General features: G+C 36.5%; 1 protein-coding gene across 5 annotated transcripts in view; it reads right to left on the bottom strand.

The window, feature by feature from the left end:
* The window catches only part of Smarca1 (SWI/SNF related, matrix associated, actin dependent regulator of chromatin, subfamily a, member 1), a 77,628-nt gene that overhangs the window by 15,449 nt on the left and 38,895 nt on the right, over window positions 1–23,284 (bottom strand). For 4 of the 5 annotated variants that reach the window (XM_048336348.1, XM_048336345.1, XM_048336349.1 and 1 more), the window contains 6 exons: window positions 17,610–17,720; window positions 17,278–17,391; window positions 9,482–9,604; window positions 8,207–8,339; window positions 4,511–4,629; window positions 4,178–4,390 (listed from right to left, as the gene is read on the bottom strand). In XM_048336348.1, coding sequence (XP_048192305.1) covers window positions 4,178–4,390; window positions 4,511–4,629; window positions 8,207–8,339; window positions 9,482–9,604; window positions 17,278–17,391; window positions 17,610–17,720 — 813 coding nt within the window. The remainder of the gene's footprint in view (window positions 1–4,177; window positions 4,391–4,510; window positions 4,630–8,206; window positions 8,340–9,481; window positions 9,605–17,277; window positions 17,392–17,609; window positions 17,721–23,284) is intronic. The other variant, XM_048336350.1, reaches the window with a different exon arrangement.

The following is a 23,284-nucleotide window of genomic DNA, read 5'->3' as shown; positions in this document are numbered from 1 at the left end:
GTCTGAATTAGAGAAGGGAAGGGGAACATTAAAATGTTGAGACAATGGGTAAAAAGTAAACCAATGCAACACAGCAATAATTACAAGAAAATATGTTGTAAACTAACTGTACAACTCAGGAGAAGGGAGGGATTGAAGAGAAGGGAAGGTAGGAGAAAAATGAGGGAGGGGGTAACAAGTTGGACAAGCAATGTACTCACTACCTAACATATGTAACTGTAACCCTTCTGCATTTCACCTTGACGGTAAAAATAAATAAAATTTTAAAAAAAGAAACACTTTGGTACAACTTAGATAATAATAATATTATTATATGATAAATACCCAAAGCAAAAGGGGCTGGAGGCATGTCTTAATAAGTGATAGAATGCAGACCTAGCAAACCCCACGAAACAAGAATAAAGAGGACAGAAAAATGTCCAAGACATTCCTGATTAAACTTTGGACACTTACTCCATGTGTCCTGTGCAGTAAACTGACTACTTGAGGACCTTGCAGATTCTTCTCAAAATTCCTAGTGATGGGGCTGGGATGTAGCTCAGTGGCAAAGCACTTGCCTAGCAAGTGCAACATCCTGGGTTCGATCCCCAGTACCAAGAAAAAAAGAAAAAGACAAAAAAAATTCCTAGTGATGTTAGTCACTAAGTGAATAGGGATAGCACCTTCATATCAATTCCCTAGCAGAAGTGTCAAGAAAATTAATGAGCTAATATTGGCAAAGGGATTGACAGCATTTTATATATAGTACTATGCAAATACAAAGTATTATCGGTTCCTCTTAGAGTCATTTGGTAAAGATTCTTTTAATTCTGATAGCTCTTTAATATCCTAAGAATCCCATTCTATTTTTCTTGGGAAGAAAATGGTAAAGCAATTCATATGGCTCTGAGCTTAAATGTATCCCTCCCTTCTTGTTTAATGTAGTTCAATAGAGGCTGATTGCTTACTTAAAGACCACACTAGTTCTCAGAGGAAAAAAAAAATCACAATCTTTTTAGCACAGAGAAATGGAATTGAAACTCATTTTTTTCTTTTGTACAGCCAGCATTTTAAATGGAGAAGAGCCTCAAAGAAATCATCAACCTTTAGTTGAAGGCTTTCAAAATGAGGCATATTTGGAAGTAGAAGACTGTGCCTTTGAGCACTTTATGACTGTTAGTTTAGTCAGAAAACGGTGAATTCAGTATTTTGAGATCTGTGCATAAAATTTAACTACCAATGGTTCTAGTTTTTTTCTAAGTATTTCATAGCTTTTTTAGAGAGATGAGTTCAATCATTAGCAAGATTTTAATTGGAACACAGTGACACTCACAAAATGAACCAAATCACATTCTCTAGTTCTGAGATGAAAATTTCCAATGAAACAATTTGTTTTCATTTCAGAAATCACAGCTGCCTCTTTCGAGGGGGCTATTTCGAATCCTAAATTGTGAATACGATTCACTATAAAGGAATAAGTTATTTCTTGATGAGGGGGTAAAGAGATCAACTACAAATATTAATAATCCATTTTTATAATCCCTTGCTGATGTCGTGATATAGTCCAAAACTGACATAAATAAATGCATATTTTAATATGACTTACATTCTAAATCTAGAAATATAAGCAAAAATAACCATCAACCAGAAAAGGAATCAAAATTTAAAATAATATAAAAGTTATTCTAAAACTTTCTAACATTTAATATGAAATTACTTTATATTTTTAATTATTTAATAAAAATTATATTTTCTAGGAGATGATTGAGGGCAGACAGGTCTTTTTTATTAGACAAATATTTCATTTAACTATCTCATTTTTAGAGCATATACACTAAAGATTTAAATCTGTGAGTAAAGAAAGAAGTACAGATGTAAATGTTTCTTCTTAAAAAGGAGGAAAATAGCTTCTTTACAAGGGAATTCAGAGACATCTAGTGGTTGTTAATAATATACTGGAGTTTTTCTTGAGAAATGCTGTAAGAGGTTATGTAGCTCTACGGTGATGCTTATATTCTACGTAAGACTTCCTTTCCATTTGAATCTCTATAATACTACTTCTTTAGTTTAATGAATCCAGAATTTAGAAACAGCATTAAACTATCAACCTCTTAAATATTAGAAAAACATCACTGAAATAAAACTCAGAATGCAATAAATGCTCCATAACAGAAAAGAGCATGTATTTTCTAAAACCTGATTCACTGACTAATGCAGTTCAGGCATTTTTCTATTACAGGCTATTAATGTCACCCTAAATTATGTTATTACATGCATAAAAACGCAAATGGCTAGAAATTAGAAATGCATGGATTTTGAAAGGAGTTCTCTGCTAAGTATGGTCACAGATAGCACCTTAAAAGGCTAGCTAACTCACGGTCAGGCTTCAGATAATCAAAGAACAATCTCATTTCCAAAAGCTATTCTGTATCATTCAATAATCTACTTCAATGATCCAAAAAATACTGTCAAACATGCTACACATTAACTCATATCTTTTGTGTTTCTCAATTCTTCCACAATCTTGGTAATATATATTACATCTTCTTTTGCTATAGTACTTTACAATTATCTTTAATGAATACTATGTTGCTACTTGCAACAGAAACGTTATTGGAACTGTTCTAGTTCCTTGTGGATTATTGCTTGGTCTAATTTTATTTTTAGTTCTTTCAGCATTCTATTACCCATAAATGTGATGGGCACTTTCTAATAATGACATAATCTATATGCAACCCAAATTTTTATTCAAGTTAACAGGTAATCTTTCAAACAACCTGTCAAAATTAATGCCTTTAATTCACCAACTCACATTTTTCTTTTTATTGGACTTGAACTGCAAATATGAATATGATGCAATATTTCATATTCAAGTGAAGTTTTGAGCAAGAAAGTGTTTATAATTAGTCACAGAACTGTGATTTGGATTGCTAGCTTCCAGTTGACTTTAATTTGGGGACTATATAAATCTATTTTTGTCTTAATAACCCTGGCTGACAAGAGACTGACAGGATTAATACTAAAATGTGGCTAACTGTGATGGTTTATACCTACAATCTTAGTACTCAGGAGTCTGAAGCAGGAGGTTTATGAATATAAGGCCAGCCTGAGTGTCATTGCAAACTATAAAGCAAGACCCTGTCTCAAAGAAAAAACAAATAATGTGCTGCTTTCATTTCAATATCATCATGAATAGTGATAAACAGCACTAGTATTAATAGGGACATAATTTATGCTAGCACCTAATAGTAATAGGGGAAATTGTAGAAAACATGATTAACTTTCACTTAACATATTCTCTATCATGTCTTATAAACACTCAACTTAGGCAACAATTCCTTTTCATTAAAAATAAATTCTTATACAGTCTACAGCATCACGTGGTTAGTTACAAACGAGAAAATGTACTTTTAAAATGGTGAGCTCTGGGCATCATATTAACCAAGTGACCAAACTCAGTATCACCAACAGTTTGACAACCTGACAAAACATCCCTGATAATATGGCACAATAGGAGGCATACAACATCATTTCTGTAGCACTTCTTGCCAAAAATGTTGAACCTAAATTTAACAGTGAGCAAATGATGAGATGCAGTATGGGACAGTTTATAAGAAAACTAGCCAAGACATCTTTAAACTGGTACTGTCAGGAAAAAAATAGTTATGGATTTAAAAGAGACTAAAGAGACCCAACAACCAGTGTGTGAACTCACTAGATCATCCATTTCAGATGAGAAGCTATAAAAGACATTCTAGGGGCAAATAGAAAAGTTTGTTCATAGATGGTATGCAAGATGACATTAATCAATGTTAACATTTTCATGTGGGATTGTAGTTATGTAAGTACATGCTAAAGTATTGAGATGTGAAGACTCATGTTGTATGCAACTTGTTTTGGATGGATCATGAATATATGCACTTATTCATAAGTAAATATATTTCTGAATACAGAATACAGATATTTCCATTTCCTGAGCACAAAATATATAATTGCATACTATAGAAAGATATATGCCCAGGTGTATAATTATACATAAAGTGTTTGTGTGTATATTATATATATATATGAAGTATATACAGAAAGGGAGTGGCAAAGAAAGCCAAAGTGACAAAAGTGACAATTAGAAAATCTACATGAAGGACACAAGATGCTCATTTTTCAAAAGGAAACAAAAAGTAACCAAAAAGATACGTACCATGGCAGTTCTAGATTTGATAAACCAGTCAAATCTGAACTGGGGAGCATTCCGCACACACTGTCTTAATTCTTCATACACATTTTCTCTATCGAAGCCCATTTTGTGTAACATACAAATTAAGAATCTATCTTCTTCCTCAGTATAATTCTTTCCTTTGCTCGTTCCATACTGAATTCGCAACTGATGAAATGGTGCCTTGTATCTTGCAATCTGCATATTTCAATGAAATAGTGCTTTTAAATGAATGTATAACAGGTACAATATGTCAATGTTAATCACTACATCAAATAAATTGCTCTACTAATAAATTCATGTAAAACATAGTAGTACTTTGGCATCCAGAGCTTTCTTGATACTGATCCTTCGCTGGATTCTTGCTTCTCCACGTTCAATTTGGGCCATAATTTTCTCTATGTCCTGTAATTCATTGCAACGTTCCCAAAATACAGCTGGAAAACAAGAGTTTATTAGTCTGAAATACTATAATTTAAAAACAAATGGATTGGTGGGGGGGGGGGGCTGGGAGTGTGGCTTAGAGGTAGAGTGATTGCCTGGCAGACATGAACACACTGAGTTTGATTCCTCAGCACCACATACACAGGAGAAGCCAGAAATAGTGTCATAGCACAAGTGGCAGAGTGTTAGCCTTGAGCAAAAGAAGCTCAGGGACAGTGCTCAGGCCCTGAGTTCAAGCCTCAGGACTGGCAAAAAAAAACAAAACAAATAAAAAACAAATGGATGGGGGAAAGTGGCTTAGTGGTAGAGTGCTTGCCTAGCATGCATGAAGCCCTGGGTTGAATTCCTCAGTACCACATAAGCAAAGCCGCAATTGGCACTGTGGCTCAAGTGGTAAAGTGCCAGCCTTGGGCAAAAGAAGCTGAGGGACAGTGCCCAGGCCCAATGCTGGCAAAAAAAATGGAGGTCCAGCGGCTGGTGGCTCACACCAGCTGTTCAGGAGGCTGAGATATGAGAATCAAGATTGGAAGCCAGCCTGAGTAGTAAAGTCCATGAGATTCTTATCTCCAATTAACAAAGAAAAAGCCAGAAGCAAATCTGGTTCAATTGGGAGAACATCAGTTTTCATCAGAAAAGGCCAAGCAAAAGCACTAGGCTCTAGGTTCAAGCCCCATCCAGGTAAAAAGAAAATAAATAAGCCAGGTTCCAGTGGCTCATATCTGTAATCCTAGCTATTCAAGGAGGCTGAAATCTGAAGATCGAAGTTTGAAGCAAAGCCAGGCAGAAACATCCGTGAGGCTCTTATCTCCATTAAATTACTCAGAAAAAGCCAGAAGCGGTGTTGTGGCTCAAGTGGTAGAGCATTAGCCTTGAGCATAAAGAGGCTCAGGGACAGTGCCCAGGCCCTGAGTTCAAGCTCCAGGACCAGCAAATACATATATAAGTAAATAAATAAATACAAATGGACTTTAGGAATTATAGAATGTCAGAAAAAAAACACAGAAGGAATAACAAAAAGCATATATTTTTTAAAAAAACTAAATCTCAGATTCATGTGTATGAATAATATGTTCAATTATTTAATGCTCCTAACTTTTCATTTAACAATAAGAACCCAATGAGGCTTTCAGTTAGCAATTTTCTTTGCATGGGGTATGAAATATTGACGTATGATCATCCATTCTAAATTACCAGTATTTCAAATGCTAACAGAAATGCTAGTTTCAGGTAGGCTTTTTATTCGAATATTATACAAAAAGGACTAAATACTTAAGTGAAACAGGAGAGGGCAGCATAGAAATGGAAACATGGCTTTCCAGTGATCCAAAATGAAAATAGAACCATTTTCAACTGCTAACTAAAGCTGTTACTTGTTTCTGGAATCACTCACTAATCATATTTCCAGTGACCTATAGTTTCTTTAAACCTCACTGGATCTTAATTAGATACATACAGAAGAATGTTCAAATTACCAAATCATCCAAGCTAATTTCATAAATGAGACAAATAATCTGCTACATTAATATGTCACATATTATGACTCCAGTGAAAGCCTTCTAATGACATACTCTACATTCTCAAATTCATCATTTTTACAGCCTATCAAGAAAGGTATGTTAGCACTCTGATTTTCTAAGGAGCTATGTTCATTTATTCATTTACCCACTTCATCCTGCTACACATAAAATAACATATACTTATGAAAAGCCAACTGCACACATTTCTCATTCTGCAACCAAATAAAACCATTCCAATCTCCCCATTCTCTGGCAACTGATGGGCAGTAATTCGATGGCTTGCCCAACCTAGTGTCAAATCTAAGGAAACAGTTGAAATGATTTTTTATATTGTTATACTGGGGCCTCATGCACATAAGTAAGCTCTCTATAAGTCCATGCTATCTTCTTTGGTTTATTTGTGCTGTTCGGGATGCAAGCCAGATCCTTGCACATTCCAGGGAAACACACTAACCACTAAGCTGCATCCCCAACTTTCTTATCTTTTGAGGCAGAATCTAGCTCCATAGTGTAAACTGTCCCTAAATGCACTATGTAGCCAAGGATAACAATGAACTTGTGATCTTCCCGCCTCTACCTCCTGAGGGCTGGAACTATAGGTATGTGTCACCCTAGCTTGGCTCTATTGTATCTTTTAAAATTTATGGTTTTCTGGAAACTTGAAGCACATGACATTATCTCTTTAGCTTCTGAAGGAAGTTCTTCAGAACTTATCAGTGTACAGGCCATTTACACTCTTCTCACTCAATTCTTGCTGCTAAATTTTCTTTTTCTCATCCATTGTACCCCCTCTCTTTTAAATTCCCAAATGCTGTCATCTTATATGTTAATCCTAGTATCAAGGAAAAAGAAACTTTATTAACAGCTTGATGCTACATTATACTGAATAAAAACTCAACATAACAAAACTGTGTAGTACCTGCCACAAGACCCTTCTAGATCTCCAGGAGAAAAAAAATATCTTCTCTTAATTAAACTTCAATATTTGGATGCATAAATACTATAGATAATTAAAATCTATTCCTATTATTTATTGGTATTAAGACATTTCTTTCCTACTATAACAAAAACAGAATTTCAGTGGCTAGCTGATATAATAGGCTTTGGGAGGCTAGCAGAGAAACACAGACCTACTTTTTATATTGTGTCCCTGGGGAAAATGCTCTAGATTGGAATCAGCTGATTAGTTGGACTAAATTTGAGAGCTCAAGGTGTTTGGCAGTTAGAAATATCTTTAGTTCTACAAATACAAAACGGAAATATTGGCATATTTTTAACAAGATTTCCTTTCAGATATCTAAGGTTGTGTATAGTGTGGCATGGGAATTAATATTAACTCCACATACTTCAGAGTCAGCTACACTGACTCTGGCTAAAGCTGAGTAAGAGAGGGAGACAATTTGCAGACTAACGAACACATTTATTCAAGCAATCTTTTTAATCTATTTCAGCTTGCCTCAAGTTAATAGGACCCATGTGACCTGACTGAAGTAGATTGGAACCTTGAGATCATTTCTAGAAAGACTACTTCAATTAGTCTCACAACTAGACCAGATGAGAACCAAATTCTAGAAACTAATTCTGTCGATGCTCATCCAATTGCCATTCTTCTTTTATCAGTTTTACTTCGTTTTCTTAGCTACCTCCTGGAAACAACAGTAGTTTGTTATGATAAGTCTTATAACCTTCTATAGAAATACAATTATATTTTATACTTTCACCTACATCTTATTCACAAAAGTTTTAAAAAAACATCAAAGGCAAAATCAAACTGACAATGAATGGATGTGATCAAAATAAATGACTACAGGCTGGCAATGTGGCTTAGTGGTAGAGTGCTTGCCAAGCATGCATGAAGCCCTGGGTTCGATTCCTCAGCACCACATAAACAGAAAAAAAAAAGCCAGAAGTGGCGCTTTGGCTCAAGAGATGGAGTGCTATCCTTCAGCAAAAAGAAGGACAGTGTTCAGGCCACGTCCCAAACCCTGGGATTGGCAAAAAAAAAAAAAAGTAAAATCAAAATAAATGATTATGTTTGGAATTATAGACAAACCTGAATACTCCATGACCTCCTCAGGGGACTTGCCCTCTACCTCCCGAGCTATGTTATCAATGTCATCTCTTCCATACTTCTCGTTAGCTTTAATAAATTGGTTAAAATCACGCTTCGTCCAGTTTGTAAAACCCTGGGAACAAAAAGTGAATGATCACCAGTAGAAGTTTCATTATAAATCCATTTATTGTCCTGCACAGTTCTATATAATGACATATTAAAAGCAGTTCAAAAGACTTTAAATGTTCCTCTTTGTAGAAATCACTTCGTTTTAATGTTGGAATCAAAGTGTGAAAGTTATTATAAATGCTTTTCTATTTTGAAGAGAATGAAAACTTATACACGCACTTTATAAAAATTCATTCAACAAAACTGCATGTTATAACAAGAAAAGTACCTATATCAAATAACACGTGAATATGAAATTCTTTTTTTCACTTCTAGTTTATGTGGAATTGAAATTCCTGGAGCACAGTATGATACTTTGACAAGCATACAAAATGTGAAATGATCAAATCAAAGTAATTGGCACCTCCACTACCTCATGCATTTATCTTTCGTTTGTGTTGGAAACATTAAAAAACTACCTTCTGATAACAAACATACAGAATTTTCTACTGTGCCTTGCAAATTGTTCAAAAAAAATGTTGGATAAATTTTGCCAGTAACATCCTACTCAAAAGAAACATCCTATTGTACACATTTTTACTACTTTCTAACAGTCTTTTATGCTGAACCTTTATCTTATAGTTTTTGAGGAGTATGATACAAAACTCACTAAAGCCAACAATGACTCTGAAAATATTAACAGTTTATTCAAATGGAAACCTTCCCTAGTCAATGACTGTTAGCTGTTATACAGTGATCAGAAATCTCTCCTCATTGTATTAAAGTTCTAAGAAAAGATAAAAGGAATTGTTTTAATTATGAAATTACTCTATAAATAAAAGATAACTACAGTATAATTTCAGGGGAACGTCACATCAATCAACAAAAGAAATTTAAACTTTCAAGAATGCATTAGTGGTTACTGTCTATCAGGATTCAAATGTGGATTCAGTGACCATAGTGTAATTGGTAAAAAGGCGTGTCATATTTCTGCTAATTGACACATATTTTGCATAAATGTATTTTCTATTGTTTTCAGAAGAGTGTATTCCATAAAGGGGAGTTTTGTTGCTGTTTCAAATCAGGGCACTAGGGCATACACAATAAAAAGTGTTATGCATGCTTTCTTTTTCTACTAGAAATATTCAGCCACGTAAAATATTTTACTTGTGTGAGAAGTTTTTCCTTTTCTTCCGTCTCCTCTGGTGTAAGAGGCTCAGCTCCATCAATCTTTTTTTGCTCTTCTTTTTGAGCCAGAACTGGATTTGGCGTTTCAGGATTCCTTGGAACCTGTAAGTCAAGAGATGAATAATGAATAAAACGAGAAATTTTAATTAATAAAAGTGAACATACATATGTATCAATCTTAGAATTATTTCAAAAGTAAATACTATAGTCATACCTCAAATGACACACCACACATTTCTTTCCACATTTCTGCTAATAATGCATTACCAAAATAAAATGCCTTCTTAGCTGGGTACTAGTAGCTCATGCTTATAATCCTAGCCACTCAGGAGGCTGAGATCTGAAGACTGAGATTCAAAATGAAGTCATCCCAAGCAGAAAAGTGCTTGAGATTCGTACCTCTAACTAACCAGCAAAAAGCCAGGAGTTGGGGGGACAGCTCCCAGGCCGAGTTCAAGCCCCGGGACTGGCAAAAAAAAAAAAAGGCCAGGTGTGGATGCACTTAGAGAATCCTGAAATTACATTATGGGCACTGGACTTTTTTTTAATCACAGGAGTAAAGTGTCCAAATGCACTGTTTTTACTATAAGCCTTCTGCTGGATGGATTAAAGTAAGGAAGCAAGTAGGAGTAAGAGAACCCGTTAAACTGTCATAACCTGGAAATCAGATAAGATCACCTGGTGGCAGGTAGAAATGGAAAATAAAGCCTAAGTTAAAAATAAAATATAGGGCTGGGAATGTGGCTTAGCGGTAGAGTGTTTTCCTGGTATGCATGAAGCCCTGGGTTTGATTCCTTAGCACCACATAAACAAAAAAATCTGGAAGTGGCACTGTGGCTTAAGTGGCAGAGTGCTAGCCTTGAGCAAAAAGAAGCCAGGGACAGTGCTCAGGCCCTGAGTCCAAGCTCCAGGACTGACAAAAAGTAAATAAATAAATAAAATAAAATGTAGCCCAGTGGTAAGAATGATTAAGAGTAATTATTTTTCAACAGTTAATTAAATTCAATTGTAAAATTACAGGCACACCAACAAATTCATTCTTACATATTAACTAATTAAATAAAAACTAAAGCTTTACAAAGACATATTTTTTGTTGGTTGTGAGGCTTGAACTCAGGGCAAGCACACTGTTCTGAACTCTTTCCCTCAACACTAGCACTCTACCACTTTGACCCACAATGCCCCTTCTGGTTTTCTGGTGGTTAACTGAAGGTAACAGTCTCAGACTTTCCTGCCCAGGCTGTCTTGGAACTGATTCTCAGATCTCAGCCTCCTGAGTAGCTAGGATTACAGGCATGAGCCACTGGTGCCCAGAGTGACTGAATCTGTGCTGTTTACTATTTCACTACTCAAATACAAAGATGAAAAAAATATTTAGAGTTATAAATCATTTCAAATTCCTGGATTCCTGTATCTCCTTCCGACACACACACACACACACACACACACACACACACACACACACACACACTCCTGAATACTCATCACTTCTCATAAATTTACTATTTACCTAATGAGAACCTTATTAACATTAAGCTTTGTGGAATTATTTCAAAATGCTACATAAGAAGTTAGTAGTATTTGGGTGCTGGTAACTCACAACTTCCTAGGAGGCTGAGATCTGAGGATGGAGGTTCAAAGCCAGCCTAGGCAAACAAATCCAAGAGACTATTATCTCCAATTAAGCAGCAAAAAAGATCTGAAGGCGTGGTTCAATTGGTAGACCACCAGCCTTGAGCAAAAAAAGCCAAGGGAGAGCACAAAGCCTTGAGTTTAAGCCCTAGTACCAGCACACCCCATTCCCCACACACACACATCACACTCAAGAATTAAGCAGATAAACTAGAGACCAATAGGACTAAAGAGATATTAGTGAGTATCTGAAGTATTTATCATTCAGTAACATGGTATATTTGTGAAAATTTGTCTTTCAAAGGAATTGAGGGGGAAGGGAAGGTGGGAGAAAAATGACGAAGGGGATAACAAGTATGACAAGTAACTATAGCCCCTCTAGACAAATATAAATTTAAAAAAATATCAATTATTGTTTGGACTTCTAGTTAAATTCTATGGAATTTGTGACTAAGAGCTAGATTTGATACATGAAAAACTTTTTTGGGTCTTGATTCTAAGAGGGAGTTTTAGCAATGTGCTCATAGAAATATGGAATAGTGAATTCAATGTGACAGTACACAAAATGAAAGCAATAACCTGAAATCATCTCATCGTATTTTAATTCTCCTATTGCAAAGCAGGTGGCCCACAATGACACATTACTAAAACTCACCAAGATTATAGAACTTCCTCCATTTTTCAAGTGCTCATATTTATCCCTGAACAATTTTTATTGGGGATAAATGTTAGAATGTTCTGTAGCTTTCGTCAGCTTTGAATATTGCAATACTCTTTGGCTCCATGTCTTTAAATCGAATGGAACCTACAGATACTCTGAACTTTTTATATTACAATGGAAAGTTCAATTAAATCATCCTCTTCCAATATAAAGACTTTAAGTGAACAAATGCATTAAACAACAACCTCTATAATTTGTCAAGATGAAGGAGACAGCTGAATATGCCTACCTTACAACAAGGCCAAAGCTTAGATAGAGAAGCTGGCACCTAATGCCCTGCTAACCACCAAGTGATTAGGGAAAAAACAAACAAACATTCCCCTCAGCCTAAAATAAAACAAAATCCTTCAACTCCAGATCTTATTATCAGCAATACTGCTGTGACCTTGTTGTACTGAATATGGAAGGAGAAACAAAACAGAAAATAAAAAATGCAAATAAAGCAAGCTCTCAAACGAATACTACCAATTGCTTCCAGATTAGTGCATTCCTTGAGGTCAGACTTTGTGACTCAAAATAGATTAAAATACTGGCATGAACCATAGTACCAGCTGTCATGTGTAACACTCATCTTCTTTGAGCTGACAAATCCTTCAAGCAGAAAAGGAGAATACCTTTTATAGAACCAATACAGGTAGATCACCAGGTAAATCCAATACAGCAGTTTTGTTCATCTGAGAATAAACTAGTGTATGCCTAGTTTTCCAAAGGCATGGAGGGGGGCCAGAGATCAATATTACATATCCCTTGAGAAGATGTGTCTAATAGCTATGGACCACATCATCCTTAAAGATTTGAAGATGAAGAAATGTTGATCCACTTATGCTCTGAACTCACACATGAAACCATCCCAGAGAAAGACCCCCGCCTTAGCTCAAGTCCATAGTTCCTGGTACAGAATGGAAGAGAATGATGGGCATCGTGGCTTGCCCCTATAATCCTAGCTAGTCAGGAAGCTACATATCTCTGTGCTTCCTGGGGCTCCTCCTCAGATAAGTATGTTGGTTCAAAGCCATCCTGGACAGAAAAGTCTGTGAGACTCTTATATCCAAATAACCAAAAAAAAAACTAGAAGTGAAGATTTGACTCAAATGGTAGAGCACCGGGCTTGAGTGAAAAAGCCAAATGAGATTGTGAGGCCCTGAGTTGAAGTCCCAGTACAGGCACACAGAAAGGCAAAGAGACGAGGTTCAAAAGGGCCCAACAGGACAGGGCTGGGGAGAGCACAAAGCTAGGGAGAGGCAAGAAAGCTGTTCTCTTGGAGTCACCACCAACATCGGTGCCACCACCACAGTCCAAGTCACCACCATCTTCTCTAACCCTAATACTTCAACAGACTTCTTGCTGTTCTCCCTAGATAAACACCATTCTTTGCATCATAGCCAAAGTGATTTCCTCAAAATTTACACTTAATCACAGACTTGTATGAGCCATATGACTACACAGATTCCTCAGGACAAATTACTCATCTATAAAAATGAGGCTGCTCTTCCAGGACTGTTAAAGCGATATTTATAGCTAGTATGTATAAAGAACAGAGAACATGGCTTGGTGTGGAGGTGCACATCTATAATCCCAGCTACTCAGCAGTGGAGACAGAAAAGTGGCAATTCAAATCCAGACGAAGTAAAAATCATGAGTCTTACCTGAAAAAAAAAAAACTAAAGCAATATGGACTTGAGGCATAGTTGAAGTGGTACAGTACCTGTCTAGCAAGGTTGAGGCCCTGAGTTCAATCCTGAAACACAAGTGAACCCCAAATAAGAATCTGCCATTACTGTGACACACTAGCAGCCCACTCATCTCCTTTCTTTTTCTTTTTTCATTTTTTTGCCAGTCCTGTGGCTTCAACTCAGGGCCTGGGCACTGTCCCTGAGCTTCTTTTGCTCAAGGCTAGCACTCTACCACTTGAGCCTCAGTGCCACTTTAGCTTTTTCTGTTTATGTGGTACTGAGGAATCAAACCTAGGGCTTCTTGCTAGGAAAGCACACTCCCACTAAGCCACATTCCCAGCCCCTCATCTCCTTTCTTTAATGGAGTCTGACACTATCAGCTCATATCTGTAATTGTTGTTGCTCAGGAGGCTAAGATCTGAGGATTGTAACCAAGCAGTGAAGTCTATGAAACAATTATCTCTGCTTAGGCAGCAAAAAGCCAGAAACAGAACTGGTTCATGTGGGAGAGTTCCAGTCTTAAATGAAAAAGCCAGGTCAAAGTACAAAGCCCTGAGTTAAAGCCCCAATGCCAGCACACACAAAAAAGGTATGTCAATAGTTTGTCTTTACTCCAAAGCTAATTTTTTACTTCAGTCTATGAGCTCTCAAGGCTCCATATGCTCATATTATCCACAGATAAAGGGACTCCTTTACTCCTCAACAAACACCTTGGCACAAGAGATACACCGCCCTCCACTTCTTTGTCCCACACTTCATATGACTCATTCACAGCTCTGATCTCATCTTAAGCATGTCCTTGAGGAACACTACTCTGATCTCCCATCCACATTATACACCTATTTGACTCACTTGGTGCGATACCCTTAGTAAGCACAAATAATAACGTATTACACAGTGGTATCTGTTTAATGTCTGTCTCTGCCATTAGAATCTAAGTTCCCAGAGGTGAAAGACCTTCACTTGTTCACTGCTTTACCCCAAGTGCTAGAAAGAGAATCTGGTATAGAGCAGTACTCAATAAGCCTTCCTCTTTTATTTTCCTTCTCTTGGCACTTCTTCATAGGAGGTGAGCTAGCAGAATAGTAAGATGTAATATCTTGAATTGTGTGCTATCTTTCTTCTCCCCACTGGGTCATTTCCCCTCTTCTTACACTTTTCTCTTTCCTTGCCCTGTGCAGCTGTCCCTTCCTCTTCCTGTCTTCTAAAGTTTCCTCTCTCCATCTTCTTCCAGCTTACCACCAGTCAAGCTATCACTGTAAGCCCTCACTCAACTCTATACTGCATGTAATGCGAGGCACTGTTTATATTGAAACCAGGTCTGTGGCCAGAATGTACTGGACACTGTGATTATGACAAGGAACAAAATTTCACTATCTCCAAAGAAGGAGCATAAACAGTTTAATCATCAGAGATCATTTTTATTGCTATTGGCCTATCTCCTAAATGGTATGTCACACCATTATAGACAGTTCTTATTTAGGACTACAGAAAGAAACAGGGTTATATCACTCACACATAGAATGTCCAGGCAAAGAGAGAATAGTATTACAACACTGACAACTGACACTGACACTTGCACCCATGGCAACCTTTATAATAACTATGGGGTCTTATACAAAGTATTTTAACTTCTCTCAACTTCAGTTTCTTCACCTATTGTATAGAGATGAAAATGATGCTTTCCTAATGAGGTTGCTACAAACAATATACCAAACATGTGGCACAAGCCTGTAATCAGCTATGCGGGAGGCAGAGACAGAAAATCAGAGCCTGAGGCAAGCCCAGGAAAAAGTAAATGAGAGCATAGCTCAAAAACAAGCTGAAGCCAGGCATCAGTGGCTCACACATGTAGTCCTAGCTACTTAGAAGGCTGAGATCTGAGGATCACGATTCAAAGCCAGCCTGGTCAGGAAAGTCCATAAGACTCTTATTTCCAATTAACCACCAGAAAACTGGAAGTGGCACTGTGGCACAAGTGGTAGAACACTAGCCTTGAGCTGAAGACCTCAGAGACAGCACCCAGGCCCAGAGTTCAAGCCCCATGGCTGACAAAAAAGAAAAAAAAAGAAAAGATAAAAGATGAATAATATTCTTCATGAAACTAAACATAGAGTTACCATTCCTAGGCATTTATGGAGAAGATTGCATGACAGGATACAACAAAGGAAACTGCACACCTGTGTTTACTACTATTCACACTGGTCAAGCACTATTCACAATGGTCAAGCTATACAAACAACCCAGGTGTCCTATAGTGGATGAATGGAGATTACATAGGCAGGAGGGCGGGCAGACAGGCGGGCAGACAGACCAGACAGACAGACAGACAGACAAATAGATGATAGGTATGGATAGATGGATCATATACATGTGTATTTTGATTGTGTATACACACACATATATACAATGAAACTTTAGCCACCAGAAAGAACAACATTAAGTAATGTGCAGAAAAAAATGAATTGATCTAGGGAATATACTGAGGGAAGTTAAGTCAGATTAAGAAAGAAAAATGGCACAGGTTTTCTTTCCTATGTGCATGACCACAGACTGAAAATACAAACTCCCGCATCAACATACAAAGGGGAATATGTATATATACATGACTAAGATAACATGCAGAAGGAAAACTAAATGGTGTAAACCACTGGAACAATCAACAGACAGTTTAACAAAAAAGACTATCAGGAAGCTGAAACATGTTTTGAATTGGGGGTAATAGAAGTGGGAAGATGGAAAAGTCAACAGTAGACAACTACAGTCATTATAATCAGCGTACATGTGTGCAAAAGGAAATGGACTGGAGGGGAAAGGGCAGGCAGAGTATGGGGAATGGGTAGAGGAGAATGATGGAAGACCTGACTCTGGGCATATGAAGTTGTAACCCCCTTGTACAAGCATTTTGTAAGGAAATGGAAGGACTTGGAGTGAGCCAGACCCAAAGAAACATGGACTCTATGGTCTCCCTTATTGGGAATAATTAGCACAGGTTTAGGCAAGTCACAACAGAGGATCACAAGAGCCCAAGAGCTGTATCCTTATGATCACATAAGATGATGCTAAGTGAAATGAACTCCATTTTATGAAAATGATTGTTATATCAGAGTTGTAACTACTTTCAACATCCCATGTGTATCTGTAGTTTCTACTATTGATGATGTTCGTGTATCACCTTCTTGTGATTGTATCTACACTATCTTTGTAATCTTATCTGAGTGTATGGGAAACAGTGTGTACTGGTATTAGAATTAGGAAATTCAAAGGGAATACCAAAATTGAGAGACAAAGGGTAAAATACGAGAAACAACAACAAAAGCAATACTTGCAAAACTGTTTGGTGTAAGTGAACTGAACACCTTAGGGGGGGAAAGGGGGAGGGGGGAGGGGGTATGAGGGACAAGGTAACAAACAGTACAAGAAATGTATCCAATGCCTAACGTATGAAACTGTAACCTCTCTGTACATCAGTTTTATAATAAAAACTTAAAAAAAAGAATTTTACAAAAATAGGTGTTATCAAATGTATTAATATCTTAACTATTGGATAATTCCCTAATAATCCCTTTTAGTGATGGTCCTGCTGGAAGGTTCAGTAGTTTGATACTTTAAATCTCTGCTCTGCTTTTTAAAACGTTGTTGTTTATACTTCCATCCTTTCACGTTACTAAACGAGAATAGTTTTGCTTACTAGATGATAGTATCTTAAAAAATTACATCATATTAACCTAAACAATTGAAAAACTTACCTTATAACCTATAGTCTTTCGATAATAAAGAATTTCCTTCTCCAGGAGCTCAAATAAACGTGGTGGGAAAAACTGAAAATCCTGAACATTTGGCTGTTTTGGAGGCCGTGGAGCCTGTGAACAGAAAATATATTACACGTATATATAAAGTGAACGTGCTTGTCTTTTGTTATTACATGGAAAGTAAACGTAGCCCATTTATGTGGCTAGCTATGGCAAGTAGCTTTCTGTATGACTGTAGTTTAGAAATGAAAAGAGAACATGTGAATCACAGACAATGTGACACGAAATTTCTACTCTACGACATAAGAAGTGACCTCACACTGTTTTACCTTTGGAATCTTTGGCTCACTGACACGCAAAGCCTCTCTAAAGTAGGCATCCACTGCGTAGTTTGCTTTGCGTTCTCGTTTAGGAGGCTCAATCCATTCCACCATACCAGGCTATGCAAAATAAGCCAGAACAAAGTATTTAGTGACTCCTAACACTTCATTACAAGTATATGTAGACCACAGAAACATTGGAAAATAAGCCTCTAGAAAGAATTAAACTTGCTTTATAAATCACACTTATACCTCCAAGTTCCGTAACCTTGTACTACAAAATGTTGCAAAGATGGGTCTTCTATTTGTGTTTTCAAAGTAGTTGAAAATTAATGTTTCCTTATCAATTGAAAAATATCTAAGCAATATATTTACTATTGATATATGTCAACTTAAAGAAACAGTAACTAACATACAAGTTAGGGAAGTCAGTGGAATCAGAAAGCCTTACGTTGAAATCCAAATTCTGCCACTGCATTGTTTTTATAACTTTGAGAAAACTATCTTCTCTGTCTATAATGTGAGAGTAATAATACTTACCTTGAAAATGAAATATGATCATATATAAGCTGGTATATGGTCTTTGGTAGAATGTATGCTAAGTGTGCGTGAGGCCCTCGATTCTATCCCCAGCATCAAAAAATAAAATAAAATACATGAAAGTATTAGGTAAAATAGTCAAGGGTTAAATGTAAGGTATTATTAAACACCCAAAGCGGTGTGGGCAATAATTTAGTAGTATTCCAAAATTTTATCACATTATCAGCTTGAAAATACTATTAGTCAATAGAAAACAGTTTTAAAATCTGAGAAACGTTTTTCTTATTTCTATGCTTTCCTTGATTTCAGTGCATAGCCTAGTGACTTTACATAAAATAGACCATTAGTTCCCTAAAAGAGGCCATTAATCTATCATTAATGGTCCTATACTATTCAATCTTATCTAAGAGTTTAACTTTGGCATCATATGTGGACAGTAAATGATAAATTAGGATAACTAAGACGGTTAGAGATCTACAAATTGTCACAATGTCTAGAGAAGTAAAGATTAAAGTCAGGCATGTTATTGGCATTCACATAAGTGAAAGTCTATGCAGTAGAAAAGAATACAATTCTTTGTTGATCTGTAAAATTACATTTGATGCAAAAAATTATATAAAAAACAGACCGCTACTCAATACAATTTAACAGGGCTAAGGTGTAGCTTAGAGGTAGAGCATTTGCCTAGCATATACAAGCCCCTGGATTCAAAACCTAGCATCACAAAAAATGATTATACTTAACAATTATGCATTAATAAGTACCTACAGTGTTATTTGCAAATCAGTGTCAAGAAGAAACAGATGAATAAAAAAATAAGTTATTTTATTTTATATATTTGGTCAGTTGTAGAGCTTGAACTCAGGGTATGGGTGCTACCTCTGAGCTCTTTCGCTCATGGCTACTGCTCTACCACTTTAAGCCATAGCTCCAGTTTTCTGATGATTATCTGGAGATAAGGCTCTCACATACTTTCCTACCTTGACTGGCTATGAACTACAATCCTCAGATCTCAGCTTCCCAAGAGCTAGGATTACAGGCATGAGCTACCAGTGCCTCGAAAGGTTGTATTTTTGTGAGATCTCCTTCCTGTCTGGGTATATACCTAATTTGCAATCCACCTATTTTAGGCCTCCTTTTGTAACTGGAATAATAGGCAAGTGTTACCATATACTTTGCCCATGGTGGCCTGCTATCAAGAGCCTCAACCTATCAGCTTCCTAAGTAGCTAAGATTCCAGGCTTGATCTACCAGTACCTGTGCTTGAAAGTGGGTTTTCTAAATTATAAGAAAGTAAGAATTTATAAGAGTAAATAATTCTTTTTTTTTTTTTTTTTTTTTTTTTTGCCAGTCCTGGGCCTTGGACTCAGGGCCTGAGCACTGTTCCTGGCTTCTCTTTGCTCAAGGCTAGTACTCTGCCACTTGAGCCACAGCGCCACTTCTGGCCATTTTCTGTATATGTGGTGCTAGGGAATTGAACCCAGGGCCTCATGTATACGAGGCGAGCACTCTTGCCACTAGGCCATATCCCCAGCCCAAGAGTAAATAATTCTTAACATCTCTTCTACTCAAGGCTGCTAGGGCATGTGCATATTAACATGTATGTGTCAGTAAAATGAGGCATTGTCACAGATGGAACTGTAGGTCACAGTTCCGGCACATGCAAGGTCATGAATTTGAAAGGTAGGAAACAAGGGAGAAAGAAAAAGAGACACACAAGGGAAAAAAATGCTTTCTTTTAATCCCAAGTAGATTAGTGTAAGCTGATAGTTACAGAAATTTTTTAAACTTATGTCCTTATCTTTCTCAACGACTGAAAACAGGCAATATTTTAAACTAATTCTTTGAAATGTACTTTGCCAATTAGTCTACATTTGTGTGAAGGCCTATGCATTCCAATATAAAATAGGTGTTAAGAAATGATTCCTGAATTTTAAATTAGTTTGTTTTAGACAAGAACATATTAATAGTAACCTATCAAGTTAATTCACTGCAGATTCATGTCAGCCACAGTGATTTAATTTACCAGATACGATAGTAAAATACTGCAACTGACTCAATAAATTGTAAATGAAAATCTACCTCACAAAAATGACTCTGATTTATAGATAATATGCTTTCAGCTTTTTAATTCTCCTCAAAGATAATTGGAATCTGACTTAAGAACCTAAAGTAGAAAATATAAGTGGATGGAAAGAAAATATGTTAGCTAACAATTCAAAAATGTTGATTTTGGACATTTTTATTACTGTTGAACATTCAATTATAAGATCATTCAATTATGAAAATCATCATCAGTATGAAAACTTCTCTGAATCTGTACAAGTTAATCTGTAAAACTCAGAAGCATACTAAAACCTCTTACATCATAAATACACAAGTACTGTACTAAGAGTAATCTTCCTCTGAAAATGCAGGTTGGGCAGTAGGGAATGTACGTGAGCGGTAGAACACATGATTAGCTGGTAGGAGATTCTGGGTTCAATCCTATAAAACTGAGGATAAGAAGCTGTAATAATATCCACACTCTATTAATATTTTTCTACTTTATAAAACACTCCTAGTACCAGCAGTACGCCCAAAGGAATAATTGTAATATTAATAAAATTCCTATCATATAATTAGATCTAAAAAGCATTTACGAAGGCAATTTCCCAGCTCGGCAGACAGGCCATCACTTCCATCTCAGAGGGATAAAACGGAAGTAGTCTGTATTAAGATTAGAGATAAAACAACCAGAAAAGTATCAACCAAGAAACAAATCAAGAGCAATTGATAGCAACAAAGCATTATCCTCAGAGTATGTGCATCACAAACTAAAATGGTTCGCCTCTCATTTTCTTAGTAATAGTGAGGTGTATGAGCTTTTTAATTTAAAAAAATAGTTTTGCCAGTTCAAACCAACATAATGAATTTGTGCAATAGACTAAACCTAGTAAATAATAGAATTGGATTATAATTCAAAAAATAAACATCCATTAGTCCATACTGACATAGATAATTGATATGTAAATAAACGAAGAAGAAAGGGCAATGCTTTCTGACAGAAAAATTCCAACTAACAAATACAAATATAATGAGGGAAATACAAAATTATAGTGGCAAACACCACTCTAATAACAAATGCTATGATGCTTTGTAAAACTTTGGGAATATTTGTACCCTAAGATAGTCACCAACTACAAAGGGAGAAATGCTGATTTCACAGAAGAAAAAGTCAGTAGATGCTATTTCTGCTAAGTAGTAAAGGTTAATATCACCAATTTGGTACACTGTCCTCATATATGCCCTAATTAAATGCCCTTAGGACATAAAATCTGTTCAATTTTGCTAAAAAAGGTCTAATCTCAAATTGTGTCAAAATTTTAGACAAACTCAAAATGAGAAAGACAAACTACAAATAACTGATGAATACTCTTCCAAAGTGTCGATATGAAAAAAGATGAGGAAAAATGGAGGAATCAGCCAGATGCCAGTGGCTCATACCTGTAATTCTAGCTACTCAGGAGGCTGAGATTTAAGGACTGTGGTTCAAAGCCAGCCCAGACAGGAAAGGCTCCACTGGACTCTTATCTCCAATAAACCATCAGAAAACAAGAAATGATGGAGTGCTAGCATTGAGCAAAAAAAAGCTCAGGGACAGCACCCAGGCCCCAATTTCAAGCCCCATGACAGACCTTCCCCCAATCAAAAAATGGAGGAACTGTCACAGACGAAAAGAGACTGAAGACACACAGCTAACAGAAATGCAATATAGGACAATAAAATGAGAAGCACGCTTCAGACTGGGTTAAAATAACTGTCAGAAAACTGCATCTGAGGCTCACACCTGTAATTGTAAGTACTCAGAAGGCTGAAATTTGAGGATGTTCTTTCACAGCAAGTCCAGGAAAAAAAAAAGTCTGTGAGACGCTTATCTCCGGAAGTGGCAGTGTGGCTCAAGTGATACACTGCAAGCCTAGAGCGAAAAAGCTACACAACAGTACCCAGGCCCTGAGTTCAAGCCCAATGACCAGCATATATGATGATTATCCAAATTACATAAAGAACTATTTAACATTAAGAAAACAAACAATTCAATTAAAATGGAAAGACTGAAAAAGATATGCAAAAAGTATGAAAACATATTCAGTATATGAAAATATATTCAGAGATGGGTGCTAGTAGCTCATGTCTGAAATTCTAGCTACTCAGGAGGCTGAGATATGAGGATCAAGGTTGGAAGCCAGCCCCACCAGGAAAATCCACATACTCTTATCTCTAAATAACCACCCAAAAAACTGGAAGTGGAGCAACATTCTTGAGCAAAAAAAAGGCCAGACCCTAACTTCAAGCCTCAATATGTCATAGAGAAAATTAAAACAATGAGAAACCTCTACACCCGTAACTACGATTGTGAAAACCCAAACCACTGACACCACCACACGTAGGCATGTATGTACAACAACAGGAACTATCACTTCTTGCTCGCAGGAATAAAGATAGTAGGACAATTTTTAAAGAAAATTTGAGAGTTTCTAACAAAATCAAACCCACTCTTACTATAAGGTTCCAAAAAGCACACTCCTTGCTATTGGAGAAGAACTGAAAAATTATATCCATGAAAGAAAACCTCATATAGATATTTACAGCAATAACTGCCAAAACTTAGAAGTAACCAAGATGGCCTTCAGTGGATGGTGCACCTAGCCCATGGAAAATTTCTCAGAACTAAATTGAAAACCTATGGAGGAAACCTACATGCATATGACTAACTAAAAGAGGCCAAACTGAAACTATATGCCATACTGGCAAAGGCAAATCTAGAGAGAAGTTGCACTCTGTGATATGATAATGGCAGATATCTAATGTATTTGTTAAAACCCATGGAAAATACCACAACAAAAAGAAACCTGGGTGTAAATGATGGACTTTGGATGTTAATAATGCACTGCTCTAGGTTCATGGTGGTAATACTTGAGTGAAGGATGTTGCCAATCAAAGAGGCCTCATGTGTAAGAAGTACACGGGGTATGTGGGTACTTTCCACTCCATTTCGCAGGGAACCTAAAATTGCTCTTAAAAATCAAGTATTTTTAAAGTTTTGAATCCTAGATAGATACCATGGGACAGAAGACTAAGAAAAAAATTGATGTTAATTCCCT

This window comes from Perognathus longimembris, chromosome 28 (assembly GCF_023159225.1).
Source record: "Perognathus longimembris pacificus isolate PPM17 chromosome 28, ASM2315922v1, whole genome shotgun sequence".
NCBI lineage: Eukaryota > Metazoa > Chordata > Mammalia > Rodentia > Heteromyidae > Perognathus > Perognathus longimembris.
This window is presented reverse-complemented; position numbering and strand designations above follow the sequence as displayed.